The following is a 19307-nucleotide window of genomic DNA, read 5'->3' on the forward strand; positions in this document are numbered from 1 at the left end:
CAAGTAATTCAATGGAAAACGAAGCGAAAAGTAAAATACATATATTTCAATTATATATTTAACATAATAATATCAAATTTAATATTTATATACATATTTAAGCACATACTTGCTTTTAGCCAATTTCGCATTATAATCAGTCAACAGCTGCAGTTAAAAAAGGGTATATACATACACACATACATACATTGATATATATGTGTGTGCGTCTACACATGTCCCCTCGGGCTCACGTCAGACGTGCTTTGGGGATTGAACGTCCATAAAATGCTGCTGGGATTTATTTAATAAAGCGCACAAATAAAATATTAAATTCCCATCATAAATAATTCGCCATGTCGTTAAAAGAAAAACAAAATTGATAATAAAATGCAAATTGTAAAAAAAAGTAAATTTTAATATGAGAAATACGCGCGATTCCCTTTTAATGCACCCTAGGGATTTGTTTGCTTAGCTTGCTCGGCTTTTAATTTGCTCTCTTTTTTTAATGCTGTCTGTCATCAAAAAGATTTGAAATACAATTCATATTTCACATTTATAATTAACATAATTTCATATGTGGTTTTTTCTCTTGCAGAACTATCGATTGCACTGCGGGATGTGCGTGTGCGAGTGCCGCATGCAGTGAGGCGTGGCGAGAAGGCGGTGCTGAAATGCTTCTACGACATCGAGGATGACAGCCTGTACTCGGTCAAGTGGTATAAGGGACGCAGAGAGTTCTACAGATATACGCCCAAAGAGACGCCACCGATGAAGGTGTTTCATTTTCCAGGTGTTAAAGTTCGGGTAAGTTGAGATTGACATTTAAAAAAAAAGCTATAAAATATTTCAAACGAATATTTCAATAAAATAATTACAAATATTAAAAAAAAAAAAAAAGTTTATTTAACTAATATTATCATCATCTTATATATAGTAAATAAAATGAAAGGTAAAACATTATTTCGGTCAGATTTTCTGTCAGGTGTTATATAATAGTATTCTATTGAATTTGCTGACAATTGCTAAATCGAAAAATGTCTCTAAAAATAGCTTCAATTAGAATTTAAATTCATGTAAAGTTTCTCCATGATATAGCAAATCGAAATAAATTAAACGAAACGTGAATCTAACAATGTGAAACATTTGCATTGAAATGCTTCACTTAACACGGGGTTGGGTCATGGCAAAGAATGCGGCGGGGCGGTGCATAGTTCAATAGATACACACACACACACACACACACACAAATAGCAAATATTTCAATGCACAATCAAATCAAAACACGGTTTTTAACTTCCGCTTGATGGCAGTTACGAGCTATACGAAAAAAAAAGCCAGAAAACAGAAAAAAAATCTATCCCCCGCCTTCTGCCTGGCGCATCCTATTTGTAGCTCTTGAGTTTTACTCCCTTTTCGGTTTTGTTTTTCAGTTTTGCTTTTTGCAAATGAAATTCGCAATATTTTTCGATAAATATTGGCATTTTTAGCTTGCAGCACACAATTTTCGAAATTATTCAGGCATATGAAAGAAATACATGGACATTTTATTTATTTTCATTTACATTTACATTTCTATGCCAAGCGACAATAGTCAAATAAAACAAAAACAAAGAAAAGCAACGCAAAATATAAAAATATGCAAACTAAAATAAATATAAACAAATGTGAAAAGACTACAAATTTGCAGTCTGCTGCAATGGAAATGTGTGTGCTTCAAAATATCTGAAAAACAATTCGAATACTTAGAAAAAAAGAGAAAGCGAGAGTAAACTAAATTGCTGTGAATTTTATTCAGAATTTTATTCAGAATTTTATGTAGCTAACATCCTTTTAGTTTTTATTTATTTATTTTTCATATATTATATTAAATGAAATAGTTGATGCAGTTGTTCGGCCATGTCATCAGCTGGTCTTAAATATTTATTAATATAGAAAGCCCGCTGTGCAGAGTCTGGGATTTTGCTTTGGGATTTCCATATGGCCTGAAAACATTTGCATTTTTTTCTCATTTTTGTGAAAAATAAAAAAAAAATCGAATAAAATATTTAATAATTCATTTAACAACGCAGTCGACACTATCGCCATTTGTTATTGCGCGGACTTTATATATATTTTATATATACATATATATATTTGACAAACATGTCACAAGCGCAGTTTTTATTATTTACCACACTGATGATTTTGAAAACAACTGCATACTGTAGAAATATGCAATATATATAGAGAGATATATGTATATATAAATGGCATATAAGCTGCTGGCTTATAAAATGCACAAAATAAAAAACGGGCCAAACATTCGTCGAGATCCGCATAAAGTTGACCAGCTTCAGCAATTCTGCAGCCAGAACCAATGTAGTTTGTGTGCTCGCTCAGGCAGTGTTCAAAGAGTATATAGGGATTGTCTAAGATATGAGGAGTGTGAAGAAAAAACTAAATTGTAGATAAAATGTTATATAGGTAGATCTTGGGTTACATTTTGCATTTTATATTTTATATTTAATATATATATTTTTCATTTTATATATTTTCCATTTTATATTTCATAGTCAATATATATGTTTTGAATTTAATATTTTATGTGTGGCTTAAAATACAAAATATAAAAATGTAATTAAATATTAATTATTTATTACTATTAATTTTATTTTGGATTCTCTGTATTAGTTATTTTTATTTTATTTTATTATTTATTATTTAATATTAATTATTTATTATTTATTAAGTATTTGTTAACTTTTTCATTAATTTAAATTATTAATTATTTCTCTTTATTAAATTTTTGCATTTGAGCTGCAAAGATTAATTGAATATTTCTGTAGTTTTGCTTTCTTGATCACTTCCAATAGCTTTGCTCTTTCTTTGGAATCTTGATGAGCGCGCATTAAGCAGTCGTTTACACTCATCCACATTGCGTCTTGCTTGCTGTTTTGCTGTCCACCCGCTCAATTATTGAGGAGCTCAACGCGAAGCCAGCAGCAATGCACGAGATACGTTTGCAGTGCAATTTTTCACATGCAGCGACGCCCGCACTTTCCCACTCTTCCACTCTCTCTCACTCTTTCTCTTTATACTATATACATATATATAAAGTTGTGTATGGCAAATATAGTTATGCTCTGTGTATTTTTTTAAGCAAATGTATTTCGCTTTTATGTCAGGCACTTCCCATATTCATTTGAAGCTCTTTCTCTACATCCCCCTATCTCTCTCTCTCTCTCTCTCTCTCTCTCTCTCTCTCTCTCTCTCACACACTCTCTGTCTCTTCTCTCTTGTTGCAGCGCACTTCGTCGAACGAAAGCCAAGTGGTGCTCGATTCGGTAACAATGTCCACATCCGGTAAATACAGTTGCGAAGTATCTGCGGATGCGCCCTCATTTCATACATTAATAGCGGCCGCCGAATTGGAAGTTATTGGTAAGTAAAATAAATACAAAAGCCAAACAATTGTTCAACATGGCCAAAAGGCCGACAAAAAAATATTTGCATATACATATGTAAAATAATATTTAAAGTAAAGAAATTAAATCAAATGCCAGATTTTTACTCCAATTGGCTTGCAATGAGTTAATATTTTATTGATTGCGCACATATAAAGTTTGACCGATTTTGGTCAGAAAAAGGCTTTTAATATCTGCATATTAAGCTATCGAACTTTTCCAAGCTATTTCTCTCTGTGTTATCAGATTTTGAGAACTCAAAAATAGTTACTAAGCAAACTAACTAATGAATCTGATTTAAACAAATTTTTTTTAATTTACAACATTTTACTGATAAAATTTCCAAAAAAAAAATAAAAAAAATAAAAAAATAAATGATAAAACTATTAAAACAAAATGCAGTAAATAAAATATATATATCTCTATATATTTTTTTTTTCTTTTTAAATAATATTACTCAAAATAACACCAATTTATATTTCTTTTGTATAAAAGAAATGCAAATTAATAATTGCATTCAAAATTAATATATATATATATGTATATATATTTAATATTAATATTATTTTAATATTATTTTATTTCATTTACTTATTATGTTTTTTTATTTTTTAGAATATGTTTTGAATTACTCTCGATTTCGCTTTGTTTATTGATAACTATAGTTAAAGCATTCTTTTATTGTAATATACTTATAGCAAACAAATTCAAGACAGTTTATGATAAATAAGCAGACAAATTACATTATACAGCTAAATAAAGACGGCTATTCTCATTCATAACAAATGATGTTTATCAAGAATCAGCTAGAGTGACATGTGCTAAGGCCCAACAATAAAGTGTTTAAGCCCAAAGACAAAAGCTTAAGTTATAAAAATGAAGAAGTTAAATGAAAAACTCTAACCCGGGTGAGGTTAAAATAAATTCGTATCTTCGTAATACATTGAAATATTCAGAAATTTCCATACAAATTTTCTTGTGAAGAAGATAAGCTGTTGCTTGTCTTGGATTATAAGCAAGTCTATGATTATTGCTCATGCTTTTAATTGTTTTATATATGCCAGAAGATTCTTGTTGACTATAAAATGTTTCCCGCTCGTGCGTCAAGTCCCTAAAAAACTTCTCATACTTTATCTTATTAGCTCTAATTAACAATGTGTTTGCCCTTATAATAAATGTTTTATGATGTGTCAATTTTCTTGTTTAGTTGACTCTTGCTCTATCGGCACGCACAGCTGTTTTTGCCATAAATGTTGGGCTATTAAACAATATTTTAATAATTAATTATACGATCTATAGAAACGTTGCGATAAACCTTTGGAGCATTTAATGATGCATGCCACAAATGTTTAGCCATAAACAGAAAACAAGATAATGTGGGGCTCCACAGTGTTTGGCTGCGTTTGTTGGCTTGCGGTTGGTCCAATTGCCGCACACAAACCAATTGCTTCCAATTGGAAATGTACACAGACAGGCAAATATACAGACATACAGATCTATATATCCATATATGTATGTATTTATATGTGTATATGGTCATATAAACATGAAATAGACACGAGTAAAGTTTACCAAGGCGGGCGAGCAGCCAATTTGAGCCGCTACTTTGGCAAAGCTTCTAAACCAATCATCCGTACACACACAGTTACACACACAGACAGACACATACACAGTCAGACACCACTCACACTTGGTTCGAAAAGTTTATTGACCATCTCAAACGTTTTGCGAGTGCTTTTTCTATACATTTCTTAGTTTTGTTTGGCTGCTTAAATATCCTCAGCTTCATCTGGAGCCAGTAAATTTGTTTGTGTTTTGTCTGCTTGAATACAACCGCACATACGAGCGGGAAGTTTATTTTTAAGTTACGCCCCTCACACACACACACACACACACACACAGGCAGACAGACGGACAGACAGACAGAGTAAACTTTGGCATTCGTTGGGTCTCTAACCTCTTGACTCTTGACATCGGCTCAAGTCCTGAGTCCCTTTTGGCCCGTCCAACTGAACTCTGTCGGACCATGTCCTGTTCGCATATGACAGCCTTGCTCTGGAATTAGACAGCTGCTTGGCTCTCGTCTTTCTGTTTGACTTGCTGCAGCTCGATGCAAAAATAGAAAAATACTTATTTATTTTTATAGTTGAGTTTGTTGCATCAACTGCATTGAATTGTCGTTTGGGTGAATCATCAGCATCATCATCATCATCATCGTCATCATCATCATCATACGTGATATCCTACTTACTTACCATACTCAGGTTATTTGAATGCACAAATACGAGGAGGCATTTGATGGCCTCAAATTGTTGACTTTGACTGGAGCTGACTCGATTTTGGCTAAAGTGGATTTCCCATTGTATGAAATTTATGAACTGAACCGGTGTGAGCTGCGGAAACTTAACTGATTCAGGGTACAGTGAACTTGGGAACCAATGTGAACTTATTTGATTGAGATTTAGCTTCAGAACATGAACGGAATACTTTTTAGCTTTTATTTGCAATTATTTAAATACTCACTTTATTAAAATACTCACAATTTCATTTTAAACTCGTACGAACTGTTTTGTTCTCCTAGTTCTTTTAACATTATATATAGTAAAACTATTTCCAGCTACATTAAACTTTTTATTTGGTTTTTTACTTTTGTTTTAAATTCATTTCACTTTGAATTCGTATTAGCTCACAGTTTAGTAAGTTCCACAAAAATAAATACTAATCCCAATAAATTCAAGATTGATTAAGAAAACGCTTTTAATGTTTAATCAAAATTTATTTTTGGGCGTAGCCCATGTTTCTAAAATGGTTAATTTATGATATAAGACTGGTTATATTTAAAAAAATTATACATATTTTAATATTTATTTGTAATATATATTTTTTATAATATATTTTATTTATATATATGATATATTTTAAATATTTATTAATATGTTATACAATATTATATATTATTCACCTTATTAAGATAAAATAAAATATAAAAAATTCTCTAGTGATTTTAAACTAGTTCTAAGCAAAACTTCTTAAAAAAAAAAAAAAAAAAGACCGAAAATTAACAGCAGTTAGTTTGTTAGAGACTTGCTGTTCCGAGAACTACGGTAAAAATCATTGATAACGGAACGATTTCTGTCATGTTCACAATCGAACAGCATTCGTGGATCCATCACGTTGGCTTGGCAGGGCTGAGTGCGTTTAGGCTTTCAAAAGCATTTCAATTATAAACTGCGAAACCACAGAGATTTGACCCCGACTGTCATTACACACGCAGACATAGTCACACACACACGTACACAGCAAAAAATAAAAATGAACTGAAATGGAAGGCCTTCAAAATAGCCAGACATGAAGACCTTTGGGGCGCATGGACAATGGCTGGATTTGAGCAACGTGACAGTCGATGGTCGTTTGTGTGTTTTGTGTGTGTGTGTGTGTGTGTGTGTGTGTGTGTTTGTAGGCGGCCAAAGTCTGGCCACATGACAAGTTCCGTGAAAAAAAAAATACAAAATACAACAGAACTTACAGCCATCTCTCATTTTGCATTGCATTTACAGAGACGCCGCACAATGCGCCATTCATAACCGGAATCCGGCCCCGATATCGGGTCGGCGACATATTGCGTGGCAATTGCACATCGCGGCACTCCCGGCCGGCGGCCAATCTCACATGGACGGTGAATAATGAAGAGGTGAGTCCCAAATTATGCAAAAACGCAATTTTCTTGTTTTTAAGCAGCAGCTATCTCCCTCCCTCTGTCTCTCTCTCTCTCTCTCTCTCTCTCTCTTTGACTGTGTGTTTGTAATTTATGCAAGAGTGTGTGAATGAGTGTGCATAAGTGTGTGTGCCCTGTAATTACCAGGCAAACATACTCACATAGTCAACGGTTCGTTGTCTGTTGTGCCACGCCCCATCCATTACGCCCTATTTTACGGCTCAAATAATTTAGTGGAATTTTATGCACGCATCGGACATGAAAATGCGGCTAAAAATGACATCGGTGAAAACTCTTCACTTACACACGCACACACATACACCCACACAGTTTTCAACCACGCCCACCCCTCCTGCAGACACACACACACAACAAGTGCATTGGGGCGTAACTCACACATTTGGCTTTCGGCCTTCGGTTTGGCTTTCGGTTTTTCTGGGCTCAACTAATTTGCCAAAATGTATGCAGCGATATTTTTGTCATGATTCGCACAATTCGACGCACTTGTTTATTGAAGCTCATTAAAATAACTTCAGCCAAGTCCTGTGCATAATGAACTGCATATCTGTGGCAGATATGCATGCATGTGGCTCATCTGCATTTGAGGTGGATAGTGGAATGGCATTTTGAGCGGATTGCATTGGTTCTGTCTGTGGCTGTAGTTGCGAAAAAATGCCTGGGAAGCTCAAACTTTTAAAGAAGCATTTCGCGATATGGCAGAGATAAGAGATGGGAGATAAAAGATTGAAAAGTGGAGGTGGGAGATATGAGATAGGAAATAGAAGATAGGAGATAGGTTATAGGAGATAGGAGATGAGAAATATGAAATATGAGGTTTGAAATATGATATATAAAATATGAAATATGAAAAATGAAATATAAAATATAAAATATAAAAAATAAAATATAAAATATAAAGTATAAAATATAAAATATGAAAAATGAAATATAAAATATAAAATATAAAATATAAAGTATAAAATATATAATATAAAATATAAAATATAAAATATAAAATATAAAATATAAAATATAAAATATAAAATATAAAATATAAAATATAAAATATAAAATATAAAATATAAAATATAAAATATAAAATATAAAATATAAAATATAAAATATAAAATATAAAATATAAAATATAAAATATATAATATATAATCTGAGATAGGGGATCAGAAATAGATGGAATATGGAAGGCGGGAAAGAGAAATTAAAAATTAAAAAACTGAAACATTTAAAACAATATAGAAAGAAAATCGGTTATTAATTGGAGAAATAGCAAATTGAACAAATATTATAATAGTGAAATATGGAATATACACCGAACTCTTCCATTCCTCAATTTCTCTTCATGACATCAAGCTTGAAACAGCATCAAAGACTGGGCTGTAGCTTAATAAATGCACAACTCTCTGTATAAGTTGCTCATTTGAGTCCTTTGTCTTCATGCTCTAACTATGATTTCAATAGATTAAATTGCTTTACAGTAAGCTCGAGCATCTCATTATGCATAGACCCAAACAAATACACTGACCGAAAGAGTATGAATATTAGCCGAAACGAAACCAGAGTTGATTTGACAAATAAATACAATTTAAAGAAAACAATGATAGTAATAGAAATAATGGTAATAGTTATTTATTTTACTTTACGAAAATCCATAACTTTCAAATCGACTTCCAGTTGAAATTTAGTACAGTTTTCTGTCAGTGTAATCAATATTATATTGCAATTTACTATTTAATTGTTTGTGGGTTACTTGTGGTAAGGGCTGCGGATCTAAAGGAAGAGTGCATTGGGATTTCACGAATCGAGCTGCATTTCCAATCAATCGACGAGGGCGAACATCAAATGCAGTCAATTCAAAAGGCAAGAGCAGGAGCAAGAAGCAGCAGAGGCAGAAGCAGAAGCAGAAGCAGAGGCAGAGGCAGAAGCTGAAGCTGAAGCGAAAGCAACTCAATCCGGAACCAAGAAATTCATGTGAAACCCCATTTTAGCAGCCAACGCGCAATTGCGGTTAGTCTTTGAGTGTATGTGTGTGTATATAGGTGAGCGTATGTGTGTGTGTGTGTATGGGTAGGTGTCTTCGTGTGTGTGCTTGCGCTTTGTTTTGTTGGCCACGATTCCGTTGTTGTTGTTGTTGTTGTTGCTTCCGCTATTATGCGCCATCAATGAGCATTGTTTGCCATGGACTGAAGCTTAAATTGCCTCAACTGTAAAAGGTGTGCATGTATGTGTATAAGTGTGCATGTGTGCGTGTGTGTAAGCTAATTATTTAGCTGGCTGCGTTTATTATGCGATTTGCCATGCGTTGCGCCACGTAGCAGAACTTTATGCCAAATTAAACATTAGGTTAACTGTTTAGGCAAAGAAATAAGATCCTTGACTTATAAGCTGCTTATGTTAGGCATAAGATTCGCTATAAAGTGGAATTTTAATAGAAGCAACCCAAGAAGTTAGAAATGAAAATTCGAATGGAAATTCTTGATATCTAACATTGTTGAGAATATAATATGAATGTTGTCTAGTTAAAGCTAAAATGTTTATTGACGATAGTTGTGTGAGAATATTTGCATAGTAAATAAATTTATTGGCATATATTTGTTTACAAATCAAATGAAAATACTTTTGCTTGAATATATTTGATTAAATTTTATAGTTTGAAAAAATAAATGAACAGTGTTTGTGTGTGTTTATTTAAACTTTTGGATATTAATATTTATTTAATAAAAATTAGATATCCTTGTTAATAATAAAATATACAAAGTATAAAATAAAATAAATAGGTAAATTTGTTATACATAGATAATAAAAAAAGTTTCTGCTGAATAACTGAGTTGAGTATTATATACAGGAATTCATTGATCTGAATTGTTTGATATGTTTATTTATATAAACAACAACAGTCCTGCTGGCTTATCATCACATTACTCTTCTTGATATTTGCCTTGAGCATAGAGTTAAGAGTAACAAAGAATTTCATATTTATAAAGGATAATATTGAAACATTTTTGTTTATATTGAAAATAAATATATGTATTTATTTTCACTCGCTTCCAGGTGAATCCTTCGCACGTGCGACACCATAAAATACTGCGGGACACGCGCAACGAGATGGAGACCTCCATAGTGGGCATACACTTCGTGGTGACGGATCAGCACTTTGAAAATGGCAAATTGAAGGTAATTGAAGCGAGCATATTAATGTGCGAGTAGAGAATTGTATTTAACAATAAAAACATATATCAATAGCTGCGCTGCAGTGCCCAGCTGCATGATATCTACTGGAAGACGACGGAGAAGACCATATTGGAGGCGGATCCATTTGGCAAATATGGTGGCAACGGTGCCAGCGGGAATCGCGTGAGTGCCGATGAGATATATGACCAGTATACGCTGCACGAGGACGAGCAGTTCCACAACAAGAAGAACAGCTACCTGACCCAGCTGCAGGGTAAGTTCTTCTTTTAGTTTCCTTTCTTTTCTTTTTTTTCTTTTTTTGGTTCATTCAGTCAGCCAATTAGCACACACATGCACCTAGACAAAAGGCAGCAACAACAACTACATCCACATCTCCAACAATCACAACAACAAGAACAACAACAAAAGCAAAAGAGTACATGGCCTGCATTTCTCTATTTCTCGCTAGACTTTCTCTTTCATTTTGTACCCTCAGGCGAAGAAGATGACGGAGCGGATGGTTTAGAGGATGGCGGCGCCGCCTGGCGAGGCGTCAGCTCCGCCTCCTCCAGCTCAACGTTGTCGCTGGCGCCGAGTGGCCTGGCTGCCACGCTGCTGGCGCTGCTCAGCTGGTCGCTGGCCAGGCAATTAGTGTCGCAGCTGGCGCCGATTACAAAGCACAGGCCGATGCGGATGCGGGCGTTGCAACAGGACCGACAGAGCCAGAGCAAAGGCCTGCGGGCGCATTGCTGCACGGACAGCAGCAGCAACAGCAGCAGCAGCAGCAGCAGCAACAACAAAGGATGCAGCAAAGAATGCAGCAGATGCATCAGGCAATTAACATGATTCAATTGTCACGCAACTCTTGTGCCACACTTCAGGGAGGAACAGCGGAAGGAGACAATGCAACAGCAGCAGCAGCAGCAGCGGCAGCAGGCAGCAAAGTAGGCTTCAGCCCTAGGCAACAGCAAGCAACTGCTAAATGTATCTAAAATATTTAATCCTCAACACAAACAGACAACAGTTTCAGCTAGCTCAAACAAGAAAGAGGAGTCATTTCGAAGGCATTTAAAAACACACACACAAGCAACAAAGCAACAACTTTCTAATGAAAGCAGCAGCAACTACAACCTATCGCTAGGTTTCCTTAAATACAAGCTCATTTATTTCGTTTGCCCAGCCGAGCCAATAAAATGGAACCACTTGCGAACTGGTTCACTCTCTATGATTTTTACACTATGAAATTGAAAAGAAAAACTTATACAAAAAAGAAACCTAAAAAGAGAAAAAAAAAAGAAATGAAAACGAGTTGAAAAAATGTTGTGCTAAGCTTTTCACTTTGTTTCTCTACAATTAAAATATATATATAAATAAAAATATATATATATATATATAAATTTATATTTATATAACGAAAGTCAAAATGATTTATATACATACATAAATAAATGATTGATATTTATATGTAACATATAAAGTTATATGCAGACAGATACACATACATAGCTACATAAATACAATACATATATACATACATACATACATTACACAAATACATACAGAACACAATCCCCAAAGAGTAAAGTGAAAGAAGAAGAGCAATTAATTTGTAAGTCTATAAATACGCCTATATGTATGTAAAATCATATATGTAATTGTATATAATATGAAAAAAAACAAAAACAAAACAAAAACAAAAAAACTAAAAACCAAAATCATAAGAAACGTAAATTGTATAATTGATAAGTATTTACGGTAGATAATCAGAAATAAAAAAAAAACAAGCGAAACAAGAAGAGTTTGAAGAGACTTTTTAATGGGAGACTTGACTTAAAGTAAGTAAAATTTATTATTATAAAAATGATGCAAATATTCTTATTCATTCACTGATAATTAAAAATAATAGTGCTTCAAACTAAAAAATAAAAAACTAATTTTATTTAAAAAAAAATCTCTTTCTAACATATAAAAAATTGTTTCATTTTTATTTTTAAAATTGTTCGTAAATTATGTTTTTTTTTTATAATAATATTTATGCAAATCTTAATTCATGTTGAAGCTCCTCCACCTAATATAAATATATCATACGCTTTAAGCGCAAGTATCAAGTACGTCGAGGATGATAGTCCTGCTTATCCGGCTGCTCCATATAATTACGCAATTAATTATTTACATTCGGAGAACTCACGCCCGTTCCGGCCCGAAACGGACAGCTCGTTAATGATCCTTCGGCCGCAGCAGGACTCGAAATACTTATAAGAAATGACAACAATAAAGATGAGCTGCTGCTGCTGAGCCATAGTGGAGCAGTGGGGTAGTGTGGGTGGGCGAGTGCTCAGCGTTGCCTGCGGAGGCGGCTCCTACAATTAGCATAACTAAAACGCTCAATTAGACGCCCAAAACTCGCAGGACTCGCCAGCCTGGCCAGGCGGGGCAAGGACAACGCACAGGCTCAGCGTCCAGCTCGAACGACGTCTGCCTGTTGTGCAATGCAATTTTCACCTTTTATTACACATTTCTTTGTGGCTGTCTCTCTTCCTTTTGTTTCTTTAATTTCTTTTTGTGTCTGCCTGCTCGGCAGGCGATTTGGGGTATATTGGTTGGAGCTAGTTTGATGTGCTTTAGCTAGTCATTTGTTTGTTTGTGGAAACTGTGAAGAACGAGCAGATGAGCCTGGATTTTGCGGAACATGACATATTCACTCCATATCTTTCAACTCTTCCAAGCTACATCAAACTTCCCAAGCCCTCGAACTATTCCAAGAAATGCCGGAAATACATTTACCATTGAACCAACCTACAAATTATTAAAGTCTCTTATTTTTCTCTGTATATAATCCAAGTGAGCGAGTATCAGCCAGTCGATACATTGCATTCTCTTGCAATATACTTAATTGTTATAAACATGTACATATATATACTCATATATATGTATACATATATAAGTATATATATTTTTTTACTGCTCATTGTCTGTCACTGCGTAATGTTTATTTTTAATTATATTTTTTTGTTGTTTTGTTTTTGCGCACATTGTTTTTCTTTGATTGTTGTTGTTGTTGCTGTCCATTTCGCTCAGTGTATTGCTCTTTGCTTTTTGTGGACGATTTGAGGGTGTAATAAACGTTAATGACGGTTGACCACAAAGAGAAATTGCGAACACTTTGTTTTTCGGCCACGTTCCTTTTGTCGCACATTTTCCCACAGAGCATTTCACTGATTAGCGCACTTTTTCTTACATTTCTGTCATCTCCTTTCCTTTCTTTCCGCTTTTCTCTCGTCGTTTGATTATTTTCTGTGTGGCAGCAGCAGCAGAGCATTAGATTTAATTGGTTCTATTTAATTGATGATTTGTTATCAGCTGTTTAGTGCTTAATTATTTGCATTACTTATGCCATTAGACGTAAATAGTCGGATAGATATATAGTTGGGTCGACAAAGGACAACAACGGCCAACTTTATCAAGCGTATCAGCCAAGTTTTGCAGGCAAAGCGGCTAAAAGCATTTAGCTTGAAAAAAATATAAAAATAGAATGCAGTCCAAAAAAAAAAAAAAAAAAAAAAAAAAAAAAAAAAAAAAAAAAAAAAAAAAAAAAAAACGAAGCGAAGCGAAGAAGTCGATGTTCGTCAGAGTTTAGCTTCCTTCCGCCTTTTTCGTTGGCAAAAGTTTTCGACCAAGCGAAAGTTAAGTATTTACAAAAGTAAAGCGGCTTTTAAAAATGTTCAAGCAACTTGGCTTGGCTTTTCGCTTAGCGACAAACTGACGCTCAGCAGTAGCAGCAACAACAACAACAACAACAATGAGGCACACATCAAGTCAAGATGATGTCGCTACATATTCATAATGCTGATTGTCGTTGTTGTCCCCGTTGTCAGCAGGCAGATTGAAAATTTATTCAAAAGTCTGGCAAGTCTGCAAGTGGCTGCTGCCACGCCCCTTCCGTCGCCTCGGCACCAGCCCCGTCCGACTCGCCCTGGGATAATAACTTTAACTTGAAAAGTAGCTCACAAGCAGCTTTGTATTGTAGTTTTTCCTTTTCTCTCTTTTCTTCCACTTCTTCACTTTTTTTTTCTGTGTATTATTTTCGTTTCATTTTTTCATATTTTTCCTCAACTGCTTTTCATTTCAGTGAATGTCAGCGCATTTTCACATAACTAAAGGAATGCCAGTTACAAATTTAACTGCCAGTTAAGCTCTCGAATATTGTAAATGCAAAAATACGAAATTAAAGGCAGCTTTAATTGCATGCAAATGTTGGTCAACAAATTGGGATTTTATTCGAAGTTGAATTGAAATGGGCTAATAAAACATTACATTAACGGAATACAAGGATGATATTTGGAATATGAGGATGATTTTAATTGCAATGATTATATTTATATATTTTTTAAAGAGGGGTTTTTTGTACAGGCTTAAGACGATATGGCGGATCATAAAAAATATATACAGGGCTGTCCATATATTGTGCCCGTCTCTGTAAAAATATTTAGGGTTATCAGAATCAACACCCAGCTAAACCTAGCATCGCCTATAAGCCTACTTTACAGTAATATCACCTACAACAACGAGAAACTCACAGAAATAAATCTTTAAAAAGGATTTATGAGTATTGGAGGAAAAGAAGTGAGATAAAAAGAAAATTTAATTTAATCTAGGTTTGGGGTGGGCTAACTACATATGCATGTAACAATTATTCGTACTCTTTTAGTCACTTCAGCGGTTGAGCCCCCATGTAACAATTATGTTGTATATAATAGTATATTTATTAATTAGATTGAGTATTTGTGATTGAAATTAACAGAGTATTGAGACTTTAACAGCTTTAGGACACTGTGACTGCTTGACTTCTAATGACCAGCGTGTACGTCTTTCTTCTTTTAATGTCTTCTTAACAGCTTGTCTCTACACGTCTTCATTCATGCACGCCTACTCAATCACTGACTTCGTCTTTTAATGGAGTTGCCACCCTGTTGTTATTGTGTAACTACATAGGATGCCACACCGCTCGACAACGTTTCTCATGCCACATTACATACATACCTGTTGACAGTTATTCATTATTGTTAATAAACATTCATATTGATGATGATATATTATAATAGCCCATACAAGTGCATATGAGTGAGGAACATGCGAGCAATGAGCATCAACTACAAGCAAATGCACGTGCAGAGCAAGGTAAGCCATTTGAGTTGAGGGTCTGCCGCACACACAGAGCCACAATATATTCCCACAGACACACACACATTTCTCCACACTCGCATTTAAAGTCATAAATTTTTATTTGTATGATTACTTAAGTTCTACGTGCGTAACAACGACTCCACCTATACCTGGGCTACCCCACAGCTCACGCACACACACACACACGCACATAGCGAAGCTGGCTTTAGTTAAGTGCATGATTATGCTTTTAGTGGCATGTTGAGGTTTTGTCAGACAGTTGTGTGCTCTCAGCTTTTCAGCTACCCCCAGCAGCAGCAGCAACAAGAACCAACTTACAACGGGTCATTATTTTTATACCCTGAACCCATTTTCAATGGGAAATCAGGGTATAATGGTTTTGTTGAAATGTATGTAACAGGGAGAAGGAGGCGTGGCAGACCCCACAAAGTATATATATTCTTGATCAGGGTGACGAGCTGAGTTGATTTGGCCCTGTCCGTCTGTCTGTCCGTCTGTCCGTCTGTCCGTCTGTCCGTCTGTCCGTATGTATGAACGCGTCGATTTCAGAAGATATAAGAGCTAGAGACTTCAATTTTTTTTAAAATGTCCGTAATTACAGCGCGCATATCAAGTTTATCATTAAAAATCGATAACTCATCTCGATCTTTTTTTATCGATAAAAAACCTTATCGAAACCCAGTTATAAAATTATATCTTCTACACCTTTATTGCTAGAGTCTCCAAATTTTTAATGTATGCTTATATGCAATTTATACAATTTCGGTTTTTGTTAAAATTTACCCCCCACCTCTAAATTCACCCCCTCACCCTCACTTTTGTAAAAAGCGTATTTCAAATACTAGAGACTTGTGCTTTGGCAATTACATGCATATTCATGTTATAATCATAATCTAAAAGTTTCATGAAGATCGTACGTCCATAAAAAAAGTTATTAAACAATTAAGTTCTCATAGTAAGCGCACACTGCAGCCCATGCGTGTTTATGCTTGTGTGTGTATATGTATGTAATTGTTTGTGTATGTGTGTGTGTGTGTGTGTGTGTGTGTGTATGTGTGTGTGTGTGTATGTATGTATGTGTGTGTATGTATGCCTGTGTGCATGCGTGCGTGTGTGTGTGTGTGTGTGTGTGTGCGTGTTTCTTGTGTAAGCTGAAAGACGCGAAAAATTATTGAAATAGCTATTACTCCAAGGGTTCAGGGGATCTCGTAGTCGAGCAGTCTCGAATAGAGCTTTCTTACTTGTTTTTATTGCAAATACTTGAAACTGACATTGACTGTGTATGTGTGTAGGTGTGAGTGTGTGAAACAGCTGTTCCACACACGTACTTATATTGCCACCAACAACTTGCCACGCCCCCTTTTCGGCGCCCCTCTGTGCACACGCACATCCTGTGCAAACGTGCGTGAATAGAAAATTCTCTTTGGGCTTTCCCGGCCTGGCCGCCTGTCGCGCTTCAAAAGTGCTTCATGTAAGATTTTCATTACACTTTTCCAGAGCTATTCCAAAATTCATAACGGTAACTGTCCTCAAGAGTTGAAGTACTCAGCATTTCCCACATATTCACTTTGTCAATATGCAAGTCAAGTTTATTATATATTAAATAAGTATATATATTTAAACAAATTTTGAAAGATTCGTTTTTTAATTGCCAGAGCTTATTTATGAATATGTTATGTAAATCTTGGTTATAAATTATAAATTAATGTAAGTAAATAAATGTGCTTCATATTAACTCATTAAAAAAAAGATTACGTTTTTTTTTAAAGGGTTTTTGCTTAGAAAAAGTGTATTATATACCTTATCAATATTTAATATTATTCTTTAAATACAATTTAAATATTTTTATTCAATATTTTGCAGATTTTTATATTTTATACCCTTTTATAACCCTTATATGACCTGTTTTAGAAGCATACCAAATACCATTAACCGGACCATTTCTCGGATCGACACCTTCAACACCTTCTTCCATTCGGCTTGACTCAGTTCATTTGATTAAGGTGCTGCTCGTCTGTTCATGTCATTCACGTGAGCTGGAAAGGTTCTTCGTCTGCAACACGTCGTCTGACCTCATTTAAGATTTTATATCCCACATATATTCTAATATTTTTGAAAAGTTTTTGCTGTAATCTTTTTTATTATTTCATAACAAAAAAATATAAATATTTAATCGTATTTTATATATATAAACTAACCTCTACGATCTATCTTAATCATCATTATTGTATACAACAATTACTGTATTAAATCAAATATTCAATCAATTAAAATCTACATTGCATTAATGCATATTTTAGATTCTATAAATACAATTCCGTTTTATTTCCGAATTGAATTGAATGCATCATGCAATTTATGTGAATACTATCAAATAAATTTTCGTCATAAAAAGCCAAAAAGCAAAAAAAAAAATAAAATGAATGATGATTGTCTGTGAAATACAAAGGCTGCAGTCGAGATCTTCTTTTAGTGCGCATAAAAAACCGCAGAAAAGTATGCTATCAATTTTGATAGGCATATGCTAAGGCTGAAGCCAAAGCCATAGCTAAAGCATAAAAATTCAACTAGATATACTTTGTTAGCCGAAACTCTTCGGCCATAAAATACGAGGCATAATGAATGGCAAACATAAAAAACTGCTCGAAGCTTATAAATTTTAATAAGCCATATGAAAATAGTGCAGCACAGAGAAAGAGATAGATAGCCAGAGCGAGAGAGAGAGAGAGAGATGGCAACTAGTTAAATGCACTGCTCTATATAGATACTATGTATATACATATATATATATATATATCTATATGTATAAATGGAGATAATTATGTAGCTGGCAAACAAGTTGAACATGAATTTAATAGGCAGAACAAACGGCGCGACAGCTGTGAGTTATGCGAACTATTTTGCGCCTGCCTGTGAAATAAAATAGTGCAAAATTCTGGTAAGAAATTAAAACATTTTTGCAACCAGCCAGACAGGCAGTGGCACAGACAGACGGACGGATGGACGAATGGACAGCTGGCAGACAACAACTGTGTGAGTCATGCGACGCGTTGTCGTCTGCGATGCTTTGCCAAAATAATAAAAAGTACAAGAGGAGTGGTTCAACTTGACTGGACGACTACTAAATACCCTAGAAATGAGTACATAGATATAAAATGAAGAGATATTATTTCCTATTAGATATATATTGCTCTATGAAAAACCCGCCTCACATCCAACTAAAGAAACTTACCTGTATAGAAAATAATATATAAGTATACAAGTTTATGTCGAAGATATTTTTATTTTAAACTAATATGCCCTTCACAAGCGAAGGGCAAGCAAAAGCAAAAGAAACATCAACATAAATTTTAGTCAAACAAAGCGTAACGCTCATGTATTCCTTTCTTCCTCTTGGTTTATTTTTTTTTATGCACCAAGTGCGAACTTCAACTTCAGTTGCGTTCCTCTTGTAAGGAGGAGGAGGGGCGGAAGGGTATCTCAAAGGGGCAGAAAGGGTAATGGCAAGTTTGTGCCATTGCCAAATGCCGAGCTGGCTGCGATTCTAATGTCGTTGTCGCTGCATGGCTAAAAATGTTGCGTTTTATAAGGCGTAAACACTCACAATGTGGCTGTGGTTACGCACACACACACACACACACACACACACACAGACAGAGAGACACAATCACAGTCCCATACAAGCACAAGTACATTTGTAATAAGTGAGTCGGAGTGAGATGGCGCAGGCTGGCTTTTTGGCTTGCCGCTGAAAAGAATGCAGCAAAAAAATCACAGCCCCATGAAAAGCCAACAAC

The 19307-nt window shown here is 34.7% G+C and overlaps 1 protein-coding gene across 2 annotated transcripts in view; it reads left to right on the forward strand.

Moving 5' to 3' along the window:
• Nucleotides 1–11332, forward strand: part of LOC6576421 — a 53187-nt gene extending 41855 nt beyond the window's left edge. The window contains exons 3-8 of one of the 2 annotated variants that reach the window (XM_015165166.3): nt 578–786; nt 3267–3402; nt 6983–7116; nt 10207–10329; nt 10399–10600; nt 10796–11332. In XM_015165166.3, the coding sequence (XP_015020652.1) occupies nt 578–786; nt 3267–3402; nt 6983–7116; nt 10207–10329; nt 10399–10600; nt 10796–11172 (1181 nt within the window). In that variant the 3' untranslated portion in view covers nt 11173–11332. The remainder of the gene's footprint in view (nt 1–577; nt 787–3266; nt 3403–6982; nt 7117–10206; nt 10330–10398; nt 10601–10795) is intronic. The other variant, XM_002002375.4, reaches the window with a different exon arrangement.
• Nucleotides 11333–19307: the final 7975 nt, after the last annotated feature.

Source organism: Drosophila mojavensis, unplaced genomic scaffold, assembly GCF_018153725.1.
Source record: "Drosophila mojavensis isolate 15081-1352.22 unplaced genomic scaffold, ASM1815372v1 contig_36, whole genome shotgun sequence".
Classification (NCBI taxonomy): domain Eukaryota; kingdom Metazoa; phylum Arthropoda; class Insecta; order Diptera; family Drosophilidae; genus Drosophila; species Drosophila mojavensis.